Source organism: Herpailurus yagouaroundi, unplaced genomic scaffold (assembly GCF_014898765.1).
Source record: "Herpailurus yagouaroundi ecotype Mexico unplaced genomic scaffold, PumYag 210, whole genome shotgun sequence".
In the NCBI taxonomy this organism is placed as follows: domain Eukaryota; kingdom Metazoa; phylum Chordata; class Mammalia; order Carnivora; family Felidae; genus Herpailurus; species Herpailurus yagouaroundi.
Window position 1 is genome coordinate 15,393,498 of NW_024412441.1, and position 19,906 is coordinate 15,413,403.

General features: G+C 43.1%; 1 protein-coding gene across 6 annotated transcripts in view; it reads right to left on the reverse strand.

Moving 5' to 3' along the window:
• Nucleotides 1-19,906, reverse strand: part of CAMKMT (calmodulin-lysine N-methyltransferase) — a 413,830-nt gene that overhangs the window by 5,973 nt on the left and 387,951 nt on the right. For 3 of the 6 annotated variants that reach the window (XM_040453877.1, XM_040453873.1, XM_040453874.1), the window contains 3 exons: nucleotides 19,467-19,541; nucleotides 11,922-11,985; nucleotides 536-667 (listed from right to left, as the gene is read on the reverse strand). In XM_040453877.1, the coding sequence (XP_040309811.1) occupies nucleotides 536-667; nucleotides 11,922-11,985; nucleotides 19,467-19,541 (271 nt within the window). The remainder of the gene's footprint in view (nucleotides 1-535; nucleotides 668-11,921; nucleotides 11,986-19,466; nucleotides 19,542-19,906) is intronic. The other 3 variants (XM_040453876.1, XM_040453875.1, XM_040453878.1) reach the window with 3 other exon arrangements.

Here is a 19,906-nt window from a genome sequence, read left to right on the forward strand (position 1 = left end):
TGCTTTTGACCTAAATCTTGTAGCTCCTCGATCTGACATATAACCTCACAACTGTGAAATTCTGTATAAGATTTAAGTCTCAAACTGCCAACTGACCCAGCCATAAAGCAAGCAGAGATAAAGATTTACAGTCCAACATGATACAATTAGACATTCACCTTCTATGTATTTCAGTGCAGCTGAGCATTTAACCTACTTAAAAGCCGAAGGTTTTTCATTAAAATATAAATGCTTGTTTATCATTCATTCTATGCCACCTCCCCTGCATCCTACAAATTAGTCCATTATGAATGAAAAGATTAGTTTGTTTCAGAGAAAGGAGTAAACAGGAATGGTTTCTGTAAAATCCTTCTAGACATGCAAAGATAAAAGATGGCTTTACCACACAAAAATAATCAGATACAAATAGCTGTTCAGAAGCAGCACACCTAAGGAGTGCTTTAATCAAATATTTAGGTTACCTGCCAAAAAGACCATGATCTCTTCAAAATGCAATGCGGATTAAAGTGTTATCTAACATAAGCAGAAAACTAACCTTGGAGTGGAAGTTCGAAATGTGTTCATCATAATTTTCATGTCTTTGGATAGAGAAATCAGCTTTTTCAGCTAGATTGCAAAACTGGTTTAAAGTATTCCCTCGGCGTGGGGCGAATACCATTGCTTTCCCCTAGAACATTAAAAAGGAAATTCACACATTTTAAACCTGGAAGGCAACCAAACACAACAAACATTGGGTAAAGCATTTAACGTACTGCTCTCAGGTAGAAAACACAGTTGTTCCTGGAGACATCCACACAGGATGGGCATTCACAGCGAGAATAATTTTGAGGACAGATATACATCGAGCAAGAAAAAATACGTGTATTTCGCATTCAAATGTTGCTGTCTTTCCCTTTTCAACTAACGCATCTGATAAATAAAATGTGGCCCAGAGTCGGTATTCTGTACGGCACACACCTCTCTTGGGTCCAGTGGTTCAAACCATCAACTAGATGTTAGAGTAACTGGTCCACGGCAGTGCTACCCACCTTGCGACTCCTTAGCAGCTACCAGCTTGTCCACAACACAGCTCCAGTGTGTGTGGCAACGGACGCCTAGGGACGTTAGTTTATTACTGTGCCCTGAGAACTCAGTTCCAAGAAATTCTCCACAGGGACAGCTAAGTGCAATCTCTATTGGAGAATTTTGCTCTTTGCTACCACCAGCCTTCTCCGGGACCATGCTGTCAGAGACAAGGCTACCAGATCTTGGTTTCCAACTTCATCGAATCCTTCATGATAGTCATCATTAGAGCAAAGCAGCTCCTTGCGGTACTCAAATGATTGCTTTCCAAAGAAAGTGGTATAATGAGGGTCTCCGGGCTTTTCCAAATAAACTGCACAACCTCATGAGCTTGTTGCCGTGGAAAGGATGGAGGGACTTGAGTAAAATCTACACTGGATTTCAGAAGGCCATTGGACATGAGACTCCACGATGTCCGCTTGCCGACCCTTGGCTGCAAGCGGACTTTTCCGTGCCCTCTGAGACATGCACAGAAGAGCTAAACTTCCAAATCCTTTCCTTTCGTTCAAAAGATGACCGTACGCTTCTGTTAACTTCAAGGTTATACTTCACCTCTGTGAAATGCTTCTTCAGGTTTTGAGGGGGTCATGAAAATATTTCTTATGAAAGGTGGTTTCTCATTTATTACTGCCACCTATTTATGGAGCATCTGGGATAGGCGCTCCATTGGCCTCATTTGCTCTTCACGCCACCCGGTAATGGAGGTGTTATCAGCTCCATTTTTACAGCATGCTCCCAATGGTTGAATAATTGGCCAAGATGACACAACCGGCAAAAGACTGGAAATTTACCAGACTCCAGGGCTGATGCTCGCTCCACGACACTACACTGCCTCCTTATTAGTAATAGCGATGGCAGTAATAATAATAATAGCTACCAGTGTGTTTGGTGCTTCACCAACCTTCCCTTCCATCCCGTCAACGGTACCCTCAATGACCTTGTGTGGTAGACATTACATTTCACACATGATTAAACATGCAGTGAAGGCCTTGAAGAAGACGAGGAGGAATTACGTGGCAGAAAACGTTCTGGGCTTAAGAGTCTCCACCATGACACAGCTGTCACCTCAGGAAAATTAGAAGAAGGAAAAAAAAAAAAAGCCGTAGAACTGTTGAACGAGAAGGGACCTTGGGGATGACGTAATCCAGTCTCCTCAGTCATCCCAGCCGACCCACCAAGGTTTCTCACTCACCAAACGGGAAGAACGAAGCCGCAACCCCCGCCCCTGCCCCAACTCCAGTAAGTTGTGAGGATCGAATGAGATGACGAATGTGAAAATAATCTGAAAGTCAAGGTTATGTCAATGTGAGACTAGAGACATCTACACCACTTAACAGTGCCAGAGGGATTCTATCAGTTCTTTCTCCCTCTCTTTCCCTCATCCATCTGCAAGAAAATACACTGATATAGTGTCCTAGACATCAAGTGTGTTTTCATACTGTGTTTACACAGACATGTGCACACTCAGGCACATAATTATATCAGCACCAGTCACGCCACCACACTTCAGGTCCTGTCAGCTTTTCCAATATTACGCTATTTTCAGCGTTTTTCAAACTTAGCAGCAAAAATTCATTTTGATGTGAAACTGGATATAATACATGGTCTCGGCAGGGGAGCAAAAGTCTCCATAAAAAAAAAAAAAAAAAGGAATACTAGTGGGTCATTTTAGTCATTTCTAAGAGCTGGTTGCCAGTCTGGATCTGTGAATAATGGAAGTTGCTTTATTTTCTTTTTTTAAAAAAATTTTTTTAACGTTTATTTTTGAGACAGAGAGAGACAGAGCATGAACGGGGGGGAGGGGGTGGTCAGAGAGAGGGAGACACAGAATCCGAAACAGGCTCCAGGCTCCGAGCTGTCAGCACAGAACCCGACGCGGGGCTTGAACTCACGGACGGTGAGATCATGACCTGAGCCGAAGTCGGCCGCTCAACCGACTGAGCCACCCAGGCGCCCCGGAAGTTGCTTTATTTTCAAGTCACCTGCAAAAATTGTCTCACAGTTAAAATTGAAGAGTTGATTTTTTTTTTCAAGATTTTATTTATTTTTTTTTTAAAGTAATCTCTACACCCATCGTGGGGCTTGAACTTACAACCCTGATATCAAGAGTCGCATGCTCCATCAACCGCGCCAGCCCGGAGCCCCTGAAGAGTTGATTTTTAACAGTTATTATCTGAGCTACATATCATAATGTTTACAGGGCTACAGGGCTCTTGGCTGGGTTGGTGTTTACATTTATAAGCACATGCTCCCCACCCCCACCCCTTGCTGGTCAGGGTGAGCTGTAGGGGGACCCAGCTAAGCATATGGCGTTCCTCTCCGCCTAGACATCTCTCCCTCTCTGGGTCCCAGCTTATCTGTCCTTCCCTAACCACCCTCTAGAACAGCAGCTGCTTCCCCATCATGCTCCCCTCCCCTCCCCCCTTCACTTTTGTTCTTAGCGCTCATCACCGCTAACACACATTATATCCCTGTTTGTTACTGCCAGTCACCTTCGGCTAGAACGGACGCTCATGACAACGGGATCTTCTAATGTTTTATTCACTGCATTTTCTCAGTGCCTAGCATATAGTAGACTCTCAGTCAATACTTGTCGAGAGAATAAAAGAAATCCAGATGTTGAGCAATCTGAGAAATGCAAGTCTTAGGGAATTCGAAGGCCACATTCTATTGCTTATTCTTGAAAAATGATCTTCCCCAGGAAGCTTTTACAGAGTCCGTAGCTCTGATGGGATTTCAGAGGGCAGCCTTCTGTGCACAATACTGTGCCCACAACAAAGAGAAAGGGTGAGCAGTAGTTTTAATCTCTAATTACTCAGTTTTGAGTTTTAAAATGCTTTCTTTTTCACTTTATTGAATACGGACAGACACCTTTGAGGTGTGAATCAGTATTTAGGAGGGACAATAGTACATCATCCATTCATTCAATAAACAGCTGCTGAGTGCCAGCATCCACCCCATAAGGAATGATTTTAGAATTCCCCTGTCCCCAGTGGAGCAGGACACTGGTACAAGCAGAGGAATATGCCTTACAATTTAGGCTGCAAAAATCAAAACAAGAAAAAGAGATATAGGTTTCAAATTAGCCCATCACTTTAGAGAAATTACTTTCAATTTACCAAAGCCCAACTTTCTAGGCATTTGAAGTCCTAGAATCATCTTAAACTCAGAATGAACACTTAATTGAACGTAAAATTTTGACTGATGGGCAGAAATTTGAGAGAATTCATTTATCCCTGGAGAGGAGAGAGGAGTAGTTCCACTAAACAACAATGATATGGTTTACATCGTGAGCTCAGTTGTTGTTATTTTGCTACACTAATCTATACTCATATATTAAAGGGTGTGTGCTTCTGGAAAAAATAAGTATGCTTCAGATTTCTTTTAAAAGGAATACGCTACGCCGGTGAAATGCCTTTATTCCTGTTTCATTTCCAGGCAACCAACTATTAAATACCGATTACATGTTTAAGCTTATGTTTATTTTTTTCTTTACGTGGCTTCTGAGATGCTGCCTTTGCCTGCTTCCTCCCCTCCATCTCTCTCAACCCCCTTCCCTGGCTTCTCCACCTGCCCCTTGGTCTCCAGGGATCTGCCTACTTTTTCTTCCTGTTGTGCTCGATTCTAGGCAATTGTATGGAAGTCCACGACTTCAGCTCTTACTGATACAGCAACACTTCCAAATATTTATCTAGAGCATTCATCCAGGGCCCACCCATGTTTTCAGGTGCCCACTAGGTCTCTCCAGGAGGATGTTCTGAAAATACGTTTTTTTTTTTTTAAGTAGGTTCCATCTGGAGCCCAACTCGGGGCTTGAATTCACGACACTAAGATCAAGACTTGAGCTGAGATCAAGAGCTTAACTGACTGAGCTACCCAGGCGCCCCATGATAAAGGAGTTGATTTTTGTTTTGTTTTGTTTTGTTTTTTTTAAGTAGGCTCCATGCTCAATACGGGCTTGAACTCACGACCCTGAGATCGAGTCACGTGCTCTACCAACTGAGCCAGCCAGGGGCCTTTTGAAAGTACTTTAACCTATTCTGTCTACAGTGGAACTCGTACCCTTGGCCACAAACCCCTTCCCACCCCCATCCTCCCACCCAAACACACTGAGTACCTACTAGGCCCCAAGCATTTCCGTACCCTTCACCTTCAAAATGAAGTTGGAAACCAGGGAATTGTGGCATTGCCTGTAAAACCCTCCAATGCCACACCTGCATCAGTGTCATTTGCTGTATATGATTTTCAGACTGTGTTTGAGTTGTGTCCAGGGTGACATGGGAGGGTGAAAATGAGACCAAGAGCAGAAGTGCTAATGTTGTCACATCCAATCTAACCACAGCTGCTTCACTTTTATCTGTCTTACAATTGGGGTGATGGCTAAAAACGTTTTGACCGAAGGCTTCTCCCATTTAAAAAGAGTTTGAAGACCATGACATGGGTCCCACCTTTCTGGGAAGGCAGGCAAAGTCTAGCATGACCCGACGCATGCCTCTATCTTCAGCCCCGGCTCTAGCCCCTCCCCCATACCCACTTGGAGCTCCGATCAGGCCAAACTCGTCGTAGTCCCCCGATTTGCCCTTTCATGGACCCCATGTGTCTTCAAACTTGCAAACATTCCCTTGGGTGAAATGCTTCTCTTACCCCCAGTTCTTTGTCTGCCTGGTAAACCCTACTCCTCCTTCAGCACCCAGATTAGACACCCTGTCCCTGGGATGTCTTTGCTGCCCATCCCTGGCGTCAATGCTGTGCCTCCTCCCTGTTAGCCACTTTTGCCCTCTGCTTCCTCACCCACACCTCTGCTATATCCTTAACACACCATCAGGTAATAGCTTGCTCGTTTGTCTCTAACACTAGACTGGGATCTCGTTCAGGGCAAGATTCCATTGTACCGTATTCTATCCCCAGGTCCTAGCACAGCATCTCAGCATCTGGCATCTGAGAGGTACTCTGTAAATGTCTGCTGAATAATTCCTCAGTAAATATATCCACTCAATTCTCTCTTTTCCATCTTCAGATCTTCTTTAGCTCCTAACTATTCAATCTCATGTACAAGTTGGTCCACGATGGTGACCTGAGGAGATTTGCTGCTTTCCAGCTCTCTCATACTCCACTACAGCCTCTATGCGGCCCAGTCGATCTTTCTAGAACCCACATCTGACCACCCCACTGCTCAAACACTTTCAGTGGCTCTCTATGGCCCGTATAATAAAGCCCAGTTTCTTCTCATAGTGTCCTCAGCCTTTCATAAAATGGCACCCCAAACTAACTCTTTAACCTCATCTTCTGCCCCTCCCAACGCTAACCCCAAAACCACACAGATTCTCACACTCCAGACAGAGCAAACTTTCTGTTGACCCCAGAATGCAACATGCTGTTTCATGCCCTGTACCTGGGAGCATCGTTCCTTCCACCGGGGATGTGGGATGCTTCCTTCAGTCCCCTTCCCTTGAAGCTTAGGATGCTTTACTATTAAAGACCAGAGTCAAATGCCACTCCCTCTACAGAAACCTTCCTCAGGCAGTCAGTCACTCTTTCTGGTCTACCTCCTCCCCAGTACCCATCACCCTGCACTGTAATTCCTGGTGGCTCAGGCACTCATCTGCTAAACTGAGATTCTCAGAGTGCTCATGATACATATTGACACCCCTACCCCACATTCCCAGCAGAGTGCTGGGTAGTTCGTAGTTGCTTAACAAATGTTTATTGCATCAAGACAGAGTCCAAATCTTGACCATCACGTTCTAATGAAGGTGTAAATTAGAAAGACTGTCAAAGCAAATAAACTCAGCATCACATTATATATGACCAAAGGCTGGCCTCTTGTAGGCCATTTTTCACTGTCCACTGGGGTTCCACCTGTGAGTGTGGTACATCTCCACGACCAGATTATAAATTCTTTGGGGGCAGAGACTCAGTACTACATGTGCTGAACAAGCACCTGGGTAGACTTCAGGAAAGAACTTCTAGAGCCAGCCTCCCACTCTGAGGGTCTTAAAACAATCTGGAGATTCTCTATTCCTACAACTGGGAGAGGCAGGTATGGCTGAACCCGGTTTCTCACCAAGAACAAGGGAGGATTTGTTGGGTCTCTGACCCAGCTGGCAGACAGGAAAATAAGGGTCCTTCAGCATCAGCTCAGTTCATTGCCCTGAACCCACACTCACAAGGCATTTCCCCGAGATAAGCAAAAACAGAGGTTTGTACAGATGTATGCAGAGATGTTGGATTAAAAAAAAAAAAAAAAAAAAAAAAGGAGGAGGAGGAAATCTCTGCTCTTCAAAAACCATGTCCGTGATTTACATGCATAGCACTCTTGGCATACAAGCAGGGCTCCAGGAATTTGGTGGTTAGTTAGGGCCAGTTTTAAAGGTTAAATGAATCCCAAGATGGCATTTCTGAATTCCCGACAACTGGTTAGTGGCAACGAGCTGGAGAGCGGTCAACATGGCATCCCCATCCATCTCTTTGCGCTTCTGAGTAAATTCAGACCGTCTAGCTGGCTTGGTGTCCCTCCCTGCACTGAAAGCCATTTCAGAGAAATATTAGTAGATGCCATTTGTGGCTTGTCATTTCCAGGCTAAAGTTCAACTTGCAGGTTGCTGTGGCTGTATTTTAAATTACATTCTGGTCCTCTGATATCAGACATTGCTGATGTTCTTTGCAGAACACAACAACGGGGGGTCACCTATCAATCAGCAGCAACAAGAAGCCACTCATGGAAGGCAAACAGATGGGGAGGGGACGCTTTGGAGCAACGTTGCTTCTTAGAATAAGTACATTTTGCCAATTTCATTCCTTTTTAGTATCCGTTCTTTTCTTTTCACCTTTTAAGCTTGCTAGAGAGTTCCCTGTACATTCTGGCAGGATGCCAGCGTTCTATAGCTTCTCTCAACCAGCAGGTTGAGGAAAGTTCCCATTTGGGCCGGCGAAAAACATTTCCTGCTGAAATTTGGGGCTTCGTGTAATGACTCTGCAACTACAGGTGCCCATCTGGCTGAGGATCTAAGCTCAGCTCTGGGATTTGACATCGGCACTGTGCCATGCCGGGAGCGCACCTTGGTGGCTCAGCTCTCTCCGGGGTCTGTTCTTCTCACTCATGATCACACTACAAAATCTGAAAAGCAGGGGCGCCTGGGCGGCTCAGTCGGTTAAGCGTCCGACTTCAGCGCAGGTCACGATCTCACAGTCCGGGAGCTCGAGCCCCGCGTCGGGCTCTGGGCTGATGGCTCAGAGCCTGGAGCCTGCTTTTGATTCTGTGTCTCCCTCTCTCTGACCCTCCCCTGTTCATGCTCTGTCTCTCTCTGTCTCAAAAATAAATAAAGTTCTTTAAAAAAAAAAAAATAAAAAAATTCAAAATCTGAAAAGCAGGGAAACTCCTCTTCTCCATCTACCTCTTTTTGCTTCTGGATCGTGTGACTCCAGACAGCTGATTTGCCTTAGCTAGAAATCAAGGAACATACCCGCAGATGGCAGAGTTCGTTTCTTCCCGCAGCTCACCCCTTGAAACCTCACGTGACAATTCCTCCGTTATTGCCATCTAGCACTGATCTCTCTCCTCTCACTCTATCTGTAGCAAAAAGTGTCATCTTCGTCCATGCGGACAGTCCTCCTGGGACCGAGGGGCCCGCTGCCAGGCACGCAGGACCTGGGTGCAGGGGAGACGCTGTATGTCCAGGTATGTGCAGAAATCACCAAAGTTTGGGTCAAGAGAATGGTGTATTCCCCTCCCACCGGCATATCTGCAAGGAAATATTCTGTCCTCACCACAGTCAGAAAGTCTCTCTGGATCTTCTTTAAGAGCTAAAATATATTCAGAGCCAGTGGTGTGTGTGTGTGCTAAAGCTTTCTGATGCGTTGGCTTGTTCCCTCCCCATTTTACACACGGGGGAAACTGAGGCTTCATGAGATGAACCCAGTAAGTGGCCACATCTGAACCTTAAACTTTCAGACTCCAGAGAACAAGCATACCTTCCCCCCAGAAGAAGGACTTGGTGAGAGAGATTGAGTTCCAGAGCCCGCTAGTGTGAACTCGGTCCTAGGTTCACGTCCCACACCACCCTCCATCGGCCAGGTCAAATGTCCCTTTGGACAAGTGTTTCATGGGTATTAACCCTGACAAGCTAATAGAGCAATAACAAACAGCCAGTTTTCATCCTGGAGCACATCCCATGCACCAGGCACTGGGCTGGGCATTTACATATGCAAATATTTTACATCAGCCGGAGGCAAGACTTACTCCTCCCTCACCCGGAGGTGATGAAACTCTGGGCTCAGAGAGCCTTGATAGTAAGAGCAGACTTGGGTTTTGTATGCAGAGATTTGTGACTACACCCTCTAGCTTTACCTGCTTTCCCAGCAGAAACTGGGGCCCTCCTGGGCATTTGGAAGCATTTGGCTGAAATAGTTTTCACAGAGCACCCTGAGAACTTGGCTTTTATCTCCCACTGAATTTGCTGAGCCTTGAATTACCCAGAACTTGGGATCCACTAATGGAGCCCCCCAAGTTGTTTCTTTGTGGGCCTCTTGTGACACCTTTTTAACACCAGGGCCACAAAACCATGGAGAAGTTGTCTGGGCTCAAGAGAACGTTAAAAGCAGCTCTAATTGTAATGGAATAAACCTCTCGTGTTCTCTTAGTCTTAGATAGTGATTTCCGCAGGAGGAGAGCCTATGGCAGAGAACAGCCAGTCCTGAGACGTAAGAGGGGAAGGGGTCAGTTTTTGCTCTGGTTACCTCCGCCCCCCCCCCCCCCCGCTTCGGGTAACCAGCCCACTGGTGCAAGATACGGAGCTCCTGGTGGCCACTGCCAAGTCTATGTGATCCTTCTACCACCCACCTGATGGAGGCCCAGGAAGTGCAAGTGTCTTGCTTCCAACGGGGAGGAGATTCCTGGGCGGTAATTTGGTCATATCCGTGCGCCACCCACAACTTGGATTTCCCCTCTCATGGCGGGTCTCTGACACCTTGCGAGAACACCCAGCAGCCTTGGGCATCAACCATCCCATGAGGGGCCTAAGCCAGGCTCCCTACTCCCATTTCGAATGCTACAATTCAGGGCAGGCCTCTCTGATTTGGCCTTCCTGCTCCTCACGTAGAATGGGCAAGTACCACCTACTCCAGGGTCCTGCCTCGTCCTTCTCGAGCTAGCAGTGAGTATCAGCTGTCACTAGGAGGGCTGCTCCGTGGAGCCACACTTCAGGCAAGGTTCAGGGTTTACTGAAGGGTGTAGAAGAAGCTGCTAGAGATTCCAGCCCAATCCGCATTTAGGACTATCCACAGCCTGGACGGTTTTCCATTGGAAATCATTCGAAAGATTTACAATAGATCCTAGGTAAATCATGCAAATCTCTGACAAATGGAGCATTTGCCACAAATAGGCTTTGAAGGGTGTTGGTGAAGTCCTGTCTGTGCAGTGTGAGATCCAAGAGTCCTTGAAAGCATTGTATTTATGTATGATGCATTTTCACAGAGGCCTTTACATCCAAGAATCTCCATGCCCTCTCTGAAAATCCTGACCTTGCAAGCGCTCCCAAGAATCACCCAAGGCTAATGGTGGGGGTGGGGGGGATGAGGAGGCTCCCAATTCCTTCTTCTACCCTCAACTTGGGCTGCTCACTCAACCATGGCAGCAGCCATCAACAGCTTGGAGCATGCCCCTTCCTTGCCTCAAGACCTACTACCCACCTCACAGGGGGAATTGAGAAGACCAATTTAATTTAATTGATTACCACTTACCAAGCTGTGGTTACTCCTCTGAGAGGCCTATTTAAAGTTTCTGAGCTACACAGAGATAACAAAATAAAAAGCAACAGCATAAGGCAAAGGACGATTATCAAATTGCTCTGGGAACCTTCAATGTGAATAAGATATAAAAGAAAGATTGAAAGGTATTAGTCCATAAGTCTCATCGAGGTCAGAGAACTAGAGCAAACGTTCTTAAAAAGACTTTTGAAACAAAACTTTAGAAAATACTTTTACACACACACACACACACACACACACACACACTGCAGTCCTTTCTCAGACAAATATGAGTACCTGTCTTAGAACTGCATTAACATTGTTAACCTATTTTAAATTCCTAGGGCACAGCAAGAGTCTTACATACTTATAAGATTTTTTTTTAATGCATGAGCTTTAAACTTGTTTTCTTACTTTAAATAGATGTATATTAACTCTCCGGTTAGGCTGTAGGACCTCCTAGCTTAGTGGAACAGCCCAACAAAATAAGAATGGCTACAAACTCTGTAATTTACTCACAGGCATAAATGGATATATAAATGTAAAAATGTGCACAATATTTTATGCCATGCTTGGCTTCATTGTGACCTAATGTTTATAATATGTAAATAATGGCTTCCTTTTAAAGCAAAGAACTTTTAATATACAGATTCATCTGAAGTCCTATTTTTTTGATATAAACAGAAATAAAAAGAAAAAATATTCTTTTGCAATAAATAAATACCCAATGACAAAGGTTACCATTGAAGGGATTTAAAATGACAGAAGTCAACAGAAAACTTTCAATATCATACTTCTACTTTAATATGAAGATATTGTTATCAAAGGAAAAGACTCAAGAAATTCTTTGATAAAAATAATCTCACACTATCTTTGAAGCGGTTTCATTTATTTCACTACCCACTGTGTTCCTTATCAGAAGGCCAAGGGTAAGAAGTTTCCTAGTTGTGATTAGGAAAGAATCTGATAGATCAGAAGACCCAATTGAAGTTGGACATAATAAGTATTAAAGTATTACATGACATTAATCCTGCCATTCCATTACTCTCTCCATCTTTGTGCACAGACTAATTATTCTGAAGCCAGTGTTCAGGAGAAAATAGAAACATACTTACTCTGGGCTGGAGTAATCTCTTTATTGCATCAACAAGGCTGGCTCTGTACTGGTCCAGAAACAGGCTGACATTGAGAAGAGAGCAGAATCCAGATTAAACTGGGTTCCAAGTCTAATGATACTAATGGAGATAAGTACAAGACTAATTACACATGTTTACTCAACACTAAAAAAGGAGAAATTGTTTCCTTCCATTCAAGTGTCTCACTGGAACAAAAAAAGATATTGTGGTTGGTGTTATCCACCCGAAGCCAAGTCATCAACATGCAACTGGCCAGGATTCACACATGACTGGGTCATGTGTGAGTGATAAAGGGACAATTTCTAAGCTGCCATTTGGGGGGATCATCTGGTTGAGATGTAACACTTCCTGTCATGAGAGCCTAGTTTCTATAGACCTGGGCCATCAGCCCACGGAGGGCACTATGAGGCCACCCTCCAGAAACAAACACCAGCCCTCTGATGCCCAAACCACAGAACAGATCTCAGGTGGTGATGGGTTTTAGTGACTAAGAGCAGCACTGAGGTCAGACTCAACCACTGACCTAGGAGTAAACAGTTCCAGAAACAAAGACCAGGTTTAGGCAAGGTATCACACAGGGTTTTTCTCCTTTGACCTCCATGTTGATTTTTTTCGAGTTCACTGTGATTTTTCATTTTTCTTCTCTGTTGAGAATTTCTTTTTTTTTTAATGGTTATTTATTTTTGAGAGAGAGAGAGAGAGAGCATGAGCAGGGGAGGGGCAGAGAGAGAGAGACATAGAATCTGAAGCAGGCTTCAGGCTTTTCACTGTCAGCACAGAGCCCAACGTGGGGCTCAAGCTCATGAACCATGAGATCATGACCTGAGCTTAACTGACTTGAGCCGCCCAGACGCCCCCTCTTTTGAGACTTTCCATTTGTTGCTCTGTCACCCCTTTGGTTGGGTCAGGCTAAGCCTTCTTTACCAGGCCTGCTCTTGGAAACCTGGGGCAGATTTGTCTTATCTGGGACTTGTGGGCTAAAGCACTGAGCAGCCTTGTGCATCAGCCACCTCATAAGGGGCCTAAGTGGAGCCTCGTCCTCCCGTTTCTAATGCTGCAGTTTGGTGTGGGTCCCTCTGATTTGGCCTCCCTGCTCCTCACATAGCATGAGTAAGCACCACAGATTCGAGGGCCCTGCCTCATCCTCCTCCTCTGAACTCAGCGTGACTACCAGCTCTCAGTAGGAGGGCTGCTGTGCCGAGTCAAACTGCAGGCAAGTGGGCAGTCCAGTGCAGGGTTTAATAGAGTTCTGGCTCTGAACTTTCTACTATGTGTGGCTACGTTGCTTCCCACGAGGCCTCGGTTTCCTGGTCAATAAACGCCCACCTACGTGGCTGTGGTGGGCATCAAATGAATAATATATATTAGTTGACAAATATTTGCTGATCATCTACTACATACTAGAGGCTGTTTTAGGCATTGGAGACATGCTGTGAATAAAACAAAGTTCCCATCCTCAAGGAGCTCCCGGTCTCTCTTCATTTACACACTACAAGTTCTAGCACAACCAACATACGCACCCAGAAGGTACTCTCGGTAAGTATCTGCTTACTGCCTGACTGGTAGAGAAACATAGTTCTTGAAATCGAGCAACTTACGTACGGTGTTGGTTTCAATGACCCTCAAACAGGCTCTCCGCACTTCTTTACGGGTATTGTTAAGGAATTGTTAAGGAAGAACCAACACTTGGGTAGAAAGTTCCACCAGGTAGGTTGGTTCTCTTCCAAGTCTCTCATTTGAGAAAGGAGTGGGGGAGAGCAGTGTATGAAAAATTGCCAGGAAGTCAGTGCTTGGGTTTCACCATGACGTGTACAGTAGAAGGTTCTTCTATAAAAGGATGCTTTGAGCATCGGAGAAAGAATCCTTTCAAGATGAGCTAAAATCATATCTAGAGTGGGAACCTTATCCCGCTCCATCCATCAATCAGGACAACCTGAGGGTGAGCCAGGGGAAAATGTTCCTATCATTCCATTAAAAAAAAAAAACACGAAAAAACCACTAAATCTTAGAGCTTAGAGTGTGTCTAATTCAAATGCTACAAAAACTTGCCCATAAGTCATATTAATCAGTGATTAATAATCATTAAGGGTTGATAAGAAAGGAATCAAATTTGGGGCACCTGGGTGGCTCAGTCGGTTGAGCGTCCGACTTCGGCTCAGGTAGTGATCTTGAAGTTTGTGGGTTCGAGCCCCGCGTCAGGCTCTGTGCTGACAGCTCGGAGCCTGGAGCCTGCTTCGGATTCTGTGTCTCCCTCTCTCTCTGCCCCTTCCCCGCTCATGCTGTGTCTTTCTCTGTCTCTCAAAAATGAATAAACGTTAAAAGAATTTAAAAAAAAAAAAAAAGAAAAGAAAGGAATCAAATTCTATCTTGGTCTTTTTTAAAGTTTTCTCTTCGGGACTGTATACCCTATTCTTTAGTGAGGTAATAATATCTTAATTTTGTTTTAATTTCATTTATTTATTTATTTATTTATTTTTAGAGAGAGAGAGAGAGAGAGAGAGAGAGCGAGCGCTGGGTAGGGACAGAGAGAGAGGGAGACACAGAATCCGAAGCAGGCTCCAGGCTCTGAGCTGTCAACACAGAGCCTGAAGTGGGGCTTGAACTCACGAACTGTGAGGTCATGACCTGAGCCAAAGTCAGATGCTCAACAGATGGAGCCACCCAGGCGCCCCAATAACATCTTAAATGTTACTAATTAAGCACCCTGGTTTTATTTTTTAAAATGACTATCATTGTGGGACAGTATCTCTGTCAGTTACTCAGGCCCGTAGGAGAGCTGGCTGGTTATGATACGCAACATTAAGCAAAAGACCACTCTTCAGTTTGTACCTGTGCATCCTATGAACTGGTAAGACTGTCAGAAATAATCAGCACCTTAAAAACTGAGCTTAAAACATAACCTTATAAAGCCCTGTTTCCACTCAACGTTGGTGATATGACAAAGATATTAATATTGCAGCCTACTAGAAAATGCACCTTAGCACCCAAGCACCCATTCCACACAGGTATTTGAATGGCAGTGTTGTCTACTCCATCCTTCCAAGTCAAATTTCCCAAAAGTAATTCTTAAAGTTCTCTAATAAGTCTTGATTCCAAGCAAGCTCACCTTTCTACTCAGCTCTGAGGCAGAATGTATAATGCTTTGTAGGATACGTCATATGAGCAATTTCAATGTGCTTTAGTGGGAGTGATGTATAATCTCCTGAAAATGCACCCCTTAAATAAGTCCTAATGGGCTCTGAGAACAACAGCGGCTTAAGTGGATCTATTTAAAAAAGGCTGAGTGGGTCACTGATTGGAATGGAGATACCATTTCAACTCTCCCTTCTGTTACTGATCAAAATACATGGACAGTTGCACTAGTTTGGCTATTAAAATACACACACACACACACACACACACACACACAGCCCTCTATATAATGCACTTGTGGAATCAACACTTGCTTTGTTCCATTGATCTGGTCTGATTTCAGGACAAAGGAAAGGTGCTAGGCCATTTTCACGGCCTCCCTTAGAATCAGAGTTTTAGGCAGAGCACAGAGCACCCAACCCTCCACTCATAGACAAATTAATTAATGAGTGCAGTGGACAAGGAGACATTTCTCGGTCAGTATCCACAGAAAGGAAGGTCTCTATGCAATCTTTAAGATGACATGTGCTAAGTTAAAGATTTAACTTTCAGAAGAATGGCCTCTATCAATATTTATCAACTGATTGCTGTGCAGCCAGGGTTGATGGGGGGTCTGATTGTCCGTGGGGCTACCCCTTAGGGTGCCAGATCTTTGACAATTTGTTTATCTTCTTTGGGACTGAGTTTTAGGTATGGCTGAGTTTAGGTAAAAGGGCTGGCCGCATTTGGGTTAAAGAGTTTTTCAGGTGGGAAGGCTGCGATTTAGAACTATCCACGAGCACAGCATCTGGAAGAAAACAAAGATATTCTAGAGCCCGTTTTGAGAAAAAAAAATTTTTTTTTTGTTGCCACAAACACACCTTAAAAATCAAACTTTTTTCATCATTTAGAATAATAGAAAATAGGAACAACCCACCATACATAGTGTAAAAATGCTAAGAGAGCCAGTGGGGCGGTGTAACCTTCCCCCATTTCTCCACAAAGTCTCAGATGGCGCTTGCAGGCACAGTGCTGACTGTCCTGCGGACCTAGCGCGATGCATCAGGCTATGGGTGGCATTTTAGACTTCCTTCCCAAGCCTTTAGAGAATCCAAACATACAGAATCATTTTTATTTATTACAGAGCTACAATAAACTGGACAGCCATCGAACACTGAATGAAAGCGTTCATTGGGTGAAAAAAAAAATCTTACTTCCAGACTCTGAGATTATTGTGATTGAACAGGGGTCTGGAAAGGCAGGCTGAAAATTAACAATCACGTGCTAATCTAAACTCAGCAAGGACCAGGCTGGACTGCATTCGGGTAGAAAGGAACTCTTACATTAAATTCGATGTTAAACAAGTCAACCGAGGAACTTAACAGGCAGGTTTTTCTTCTACACCTGTGGTTAAATATTCTAATATTGTGATGTTTGTCAACAGCATCCTTTCGCAGGTGTACCTCAATTTTTTTCCTCTTGTTTATTTCAAAGTTGACATTTTACAAGTTATTTAGAAACTGTTGAACCATGAAACTATATTTCATTGTCAAAAATGCTGAATGGTGAAATACTGGCTCGCTTTCACAGCTCGCCTCTTTATTTTAGAATCTGGGGAGCTCCTAAATTTAGACGTGAGCGAAGGAGACCGTCTCTTCTGGGAAAGAAGTCATTTCCCCCACAGCCCACAGGTTTATGAATGTTTGAATGTAAATATATGAATATATGAATGATTTAAAAACATAAACATATCACCCGCTCGTTGTAATCATGTGCATTTTCCTTGAACCGCAACGGTGGGTTTGGAATAGGTTTGTGAATGGGGTTTGTTTTCATGTAAATGGGATCAAGCAATCCCACTGGTTAGCTATTCAGAGAATCAGACAATGCCACCCTTGCTGGAAATGCTTCAGTAAGGATTTAATCCATGAACCTAATATTGGAACTCCAACTCTTGCTTCATATTCCTATGGCCTAATCCAGATCTCACGGATAATAACTAAAGGACGGGGTGCGGCAGTGTGATCTGTTTATGCGTGGCACCTATTTCTGCCACTGCGTATTTCAAGTTTCATCTTGGAGGTGGTGTCTAAAGAGAGTTGTTTTTTCTTTTCCCCTCCTCTGTAACATTGTGGGAAAAAAAAATGCAGCATGGTCTGCCTGCCTGTCCCCAGAAGCATCACCCACGCCAATCACTGACAGAGCAACACCAAACCGTCAGGACATAAAGAGCTCACGGAGCCTTTGCTTCACTGCTATGTGTACAACATGCATATTAAAAATATCACTGTGCTTTCTAAGTTTCTAAGCAGCTTACCCATCCCTGTGAATATGAAGAGAGACCATTACCAAAGCATTTCTTTTGGAAATCATATCGGCATTGCAGTGAGACTACCTTAATGTTTCACATTTACAAATGGGAAATTATAAACAGGCTGACATTTGGCACTTACGACACCAGGGGGGAAAAAAAAACTTAACAACTCACGCATAGAAAAGCCATTTGTAAAATAAAACTTGGTATATTTAGTTCATTCGAATCCGTAAATACTCACATAGCTCCTGGATGTGTGTGTGTCTGTGTGTGTGTGTATACATCTAACATTGTGCTCTGTTATGTATTTGCAATGAAAGCCTCAACTGAATATGCATTATGTATATCGGTTGTACGTGACCCTGTTGTTCGCTAGGGGAAAAAAAAGACTATTTCTCAAACATGCTGTGTGGCTATTTTTAACCTAACTGAGAACATTAATCAGAAAAGAGCTTAAATCTTACTTCCGCTGCTTGTCTCTCTGGTACAAATAGGATGACATGGTGTGAGTGTCCATAGCACAAGGTCTGACAAAGCCAGGCTGTTCTGATATTTGTGTAAGGGACACATTTAACTCTAAATCTCCCAGCCAGACCTGACTTTCTCCACATATCAGAGCCCACGCCTGCGACCCTGTCTAAACCTCCAAGAAGATGCCTCCCTGCTTCCCTCTTCCTGCTACTCTCTGATCTTTCATGCTTAATCTCATCTAATCCTGCCAGCGTTATCTTCACCTGTGCAATGAAACCTGGAGGATCCTTTCTCATATTTGGTGAGGAGAGGCAGTTACTAAATTACTTGCTCAAATCGTACGGTGAAGTTTTAGTGCCTTGGTTTTGATCAGATGAGGGATATAACATTAGGCACCATACCAACGATTAGTCCAAAATCTGTTTCTCCCTCTTTTGGAACAAGGTTTTCTGAAATTGGGTGCAAAGACACTAAAAGGCCATGGAAAACTAGAAATAGAACAAATTCCTTCTTTTCCCTTGAGAAGTATTTTTCAGAAGAAAAAAGAAAGCAAATCTAATTCCAGTGACTTACGTAGAAGAGTTACCTACTGAAAATCTTACTTAGAATAATAATAATAATAATAATGACGGCCCGAAAATTTCATCCCATTTCTCTCTGGGGAAAGTTTTCTCCAGGTTCCGGATCTCGTAATTGGGTCGATTGATACAACAGAACTTCTTCAAAATCCGAACTTGTGTTTTCAAATCTAAAGTGTCATAAAACCATGATAAAACGACAAATAACATCTTACTCTTACTAGGGAAAGAAATACTTTAGAACTGTCAACGTTCCCCGTATGGTGAAATAATTCTTATTTGACGTGCATGAAGAAAATACCTAAGATTATTTGAAATAATTATTAAGGTTTGATACATATTTATCCTGCAACTTGGGATCAGACTCTCATTAACAATGAGTAGATTGAGCTAAAAGAAAAGACAAAATATCTAATGTAAATTATTTTTAAAACGCAGGCACCTGACAGAGATTTTAATGTTATTTGCATAACAATAAAATGTAATTTTATAATTCCTGTTTTGTGTATAATTAAATATCATAATTGAATACACTGAAAATTTAGATAACAAACATACATTTTAAGAAAAGATATTTCCCCGAAGATATTCCACAAATACGTTTATTTGTAGGAGCATATACGTGCGTGTACACACATGTACCTATATTCCCTTATCTCAATAGTCAGATCTCTCCTAAGAAGTAAGCTAATTGAGCTGTTTGTGTTGATAAACTCCTTTTTCTCCAGACTATTCCTCTCCGAGCCATAATTATTTGCAATTTGCCTAAGTCGTCCATTTACTGATACGTCAAGCATGAAACAGAGGCAATTCCAGAAAATGGAAATGCTTCTCAAAATCAATCTTTGGGAAATAATGTGGTAGAAGTTACTGTGTGATAGAAGACTACCTTATAACTGTCACATGGAGATGAATATTAATTTGTTGAGGTTAAGGTGGCTTTGTGCTTCATTTGTTGACTTGGCTTAGCCGTCAGCAAAGCAGCACAGCCCAATTACTCCAGCAAAGCTATTTTTTCTAACAGGAGTTTTATGATTTTTATGTACTTACCAGTCAGCACACATAACAATGTCAAAATGTCCTTCCAGTTGAGAGACATCTGTCTCATTATCCCATCGTAAAACGCTTGAGGAGAAAAAGATTTTAAAAATTATACTTAGGGGTTTTTTTTTTTAACTTTTGATTTTGAGCTATTAACATTATTTTTTGTGGCACTTGAAATTATTTAAAAGGTATATACAAATTATTTCAAAAGGTATAATAAAAAAATTAAGGATGTAACTGTCTGTTCTGTATTTTACTTAGTCTTCAAATCTAGAAGAGGAAGAATTCTCTATTTAGATACAATAGTTAAGCTTGTGCTAGTTTTTATAGTTTTTTTTTTTTTGTAGATGAACCAGGGAAAAACATCTTATTTTTACCATAGTCATTACAATGAGTCCAGACTCTTAACATCAATGAGGTACATATTGAGATCAAAGTATTCCCCG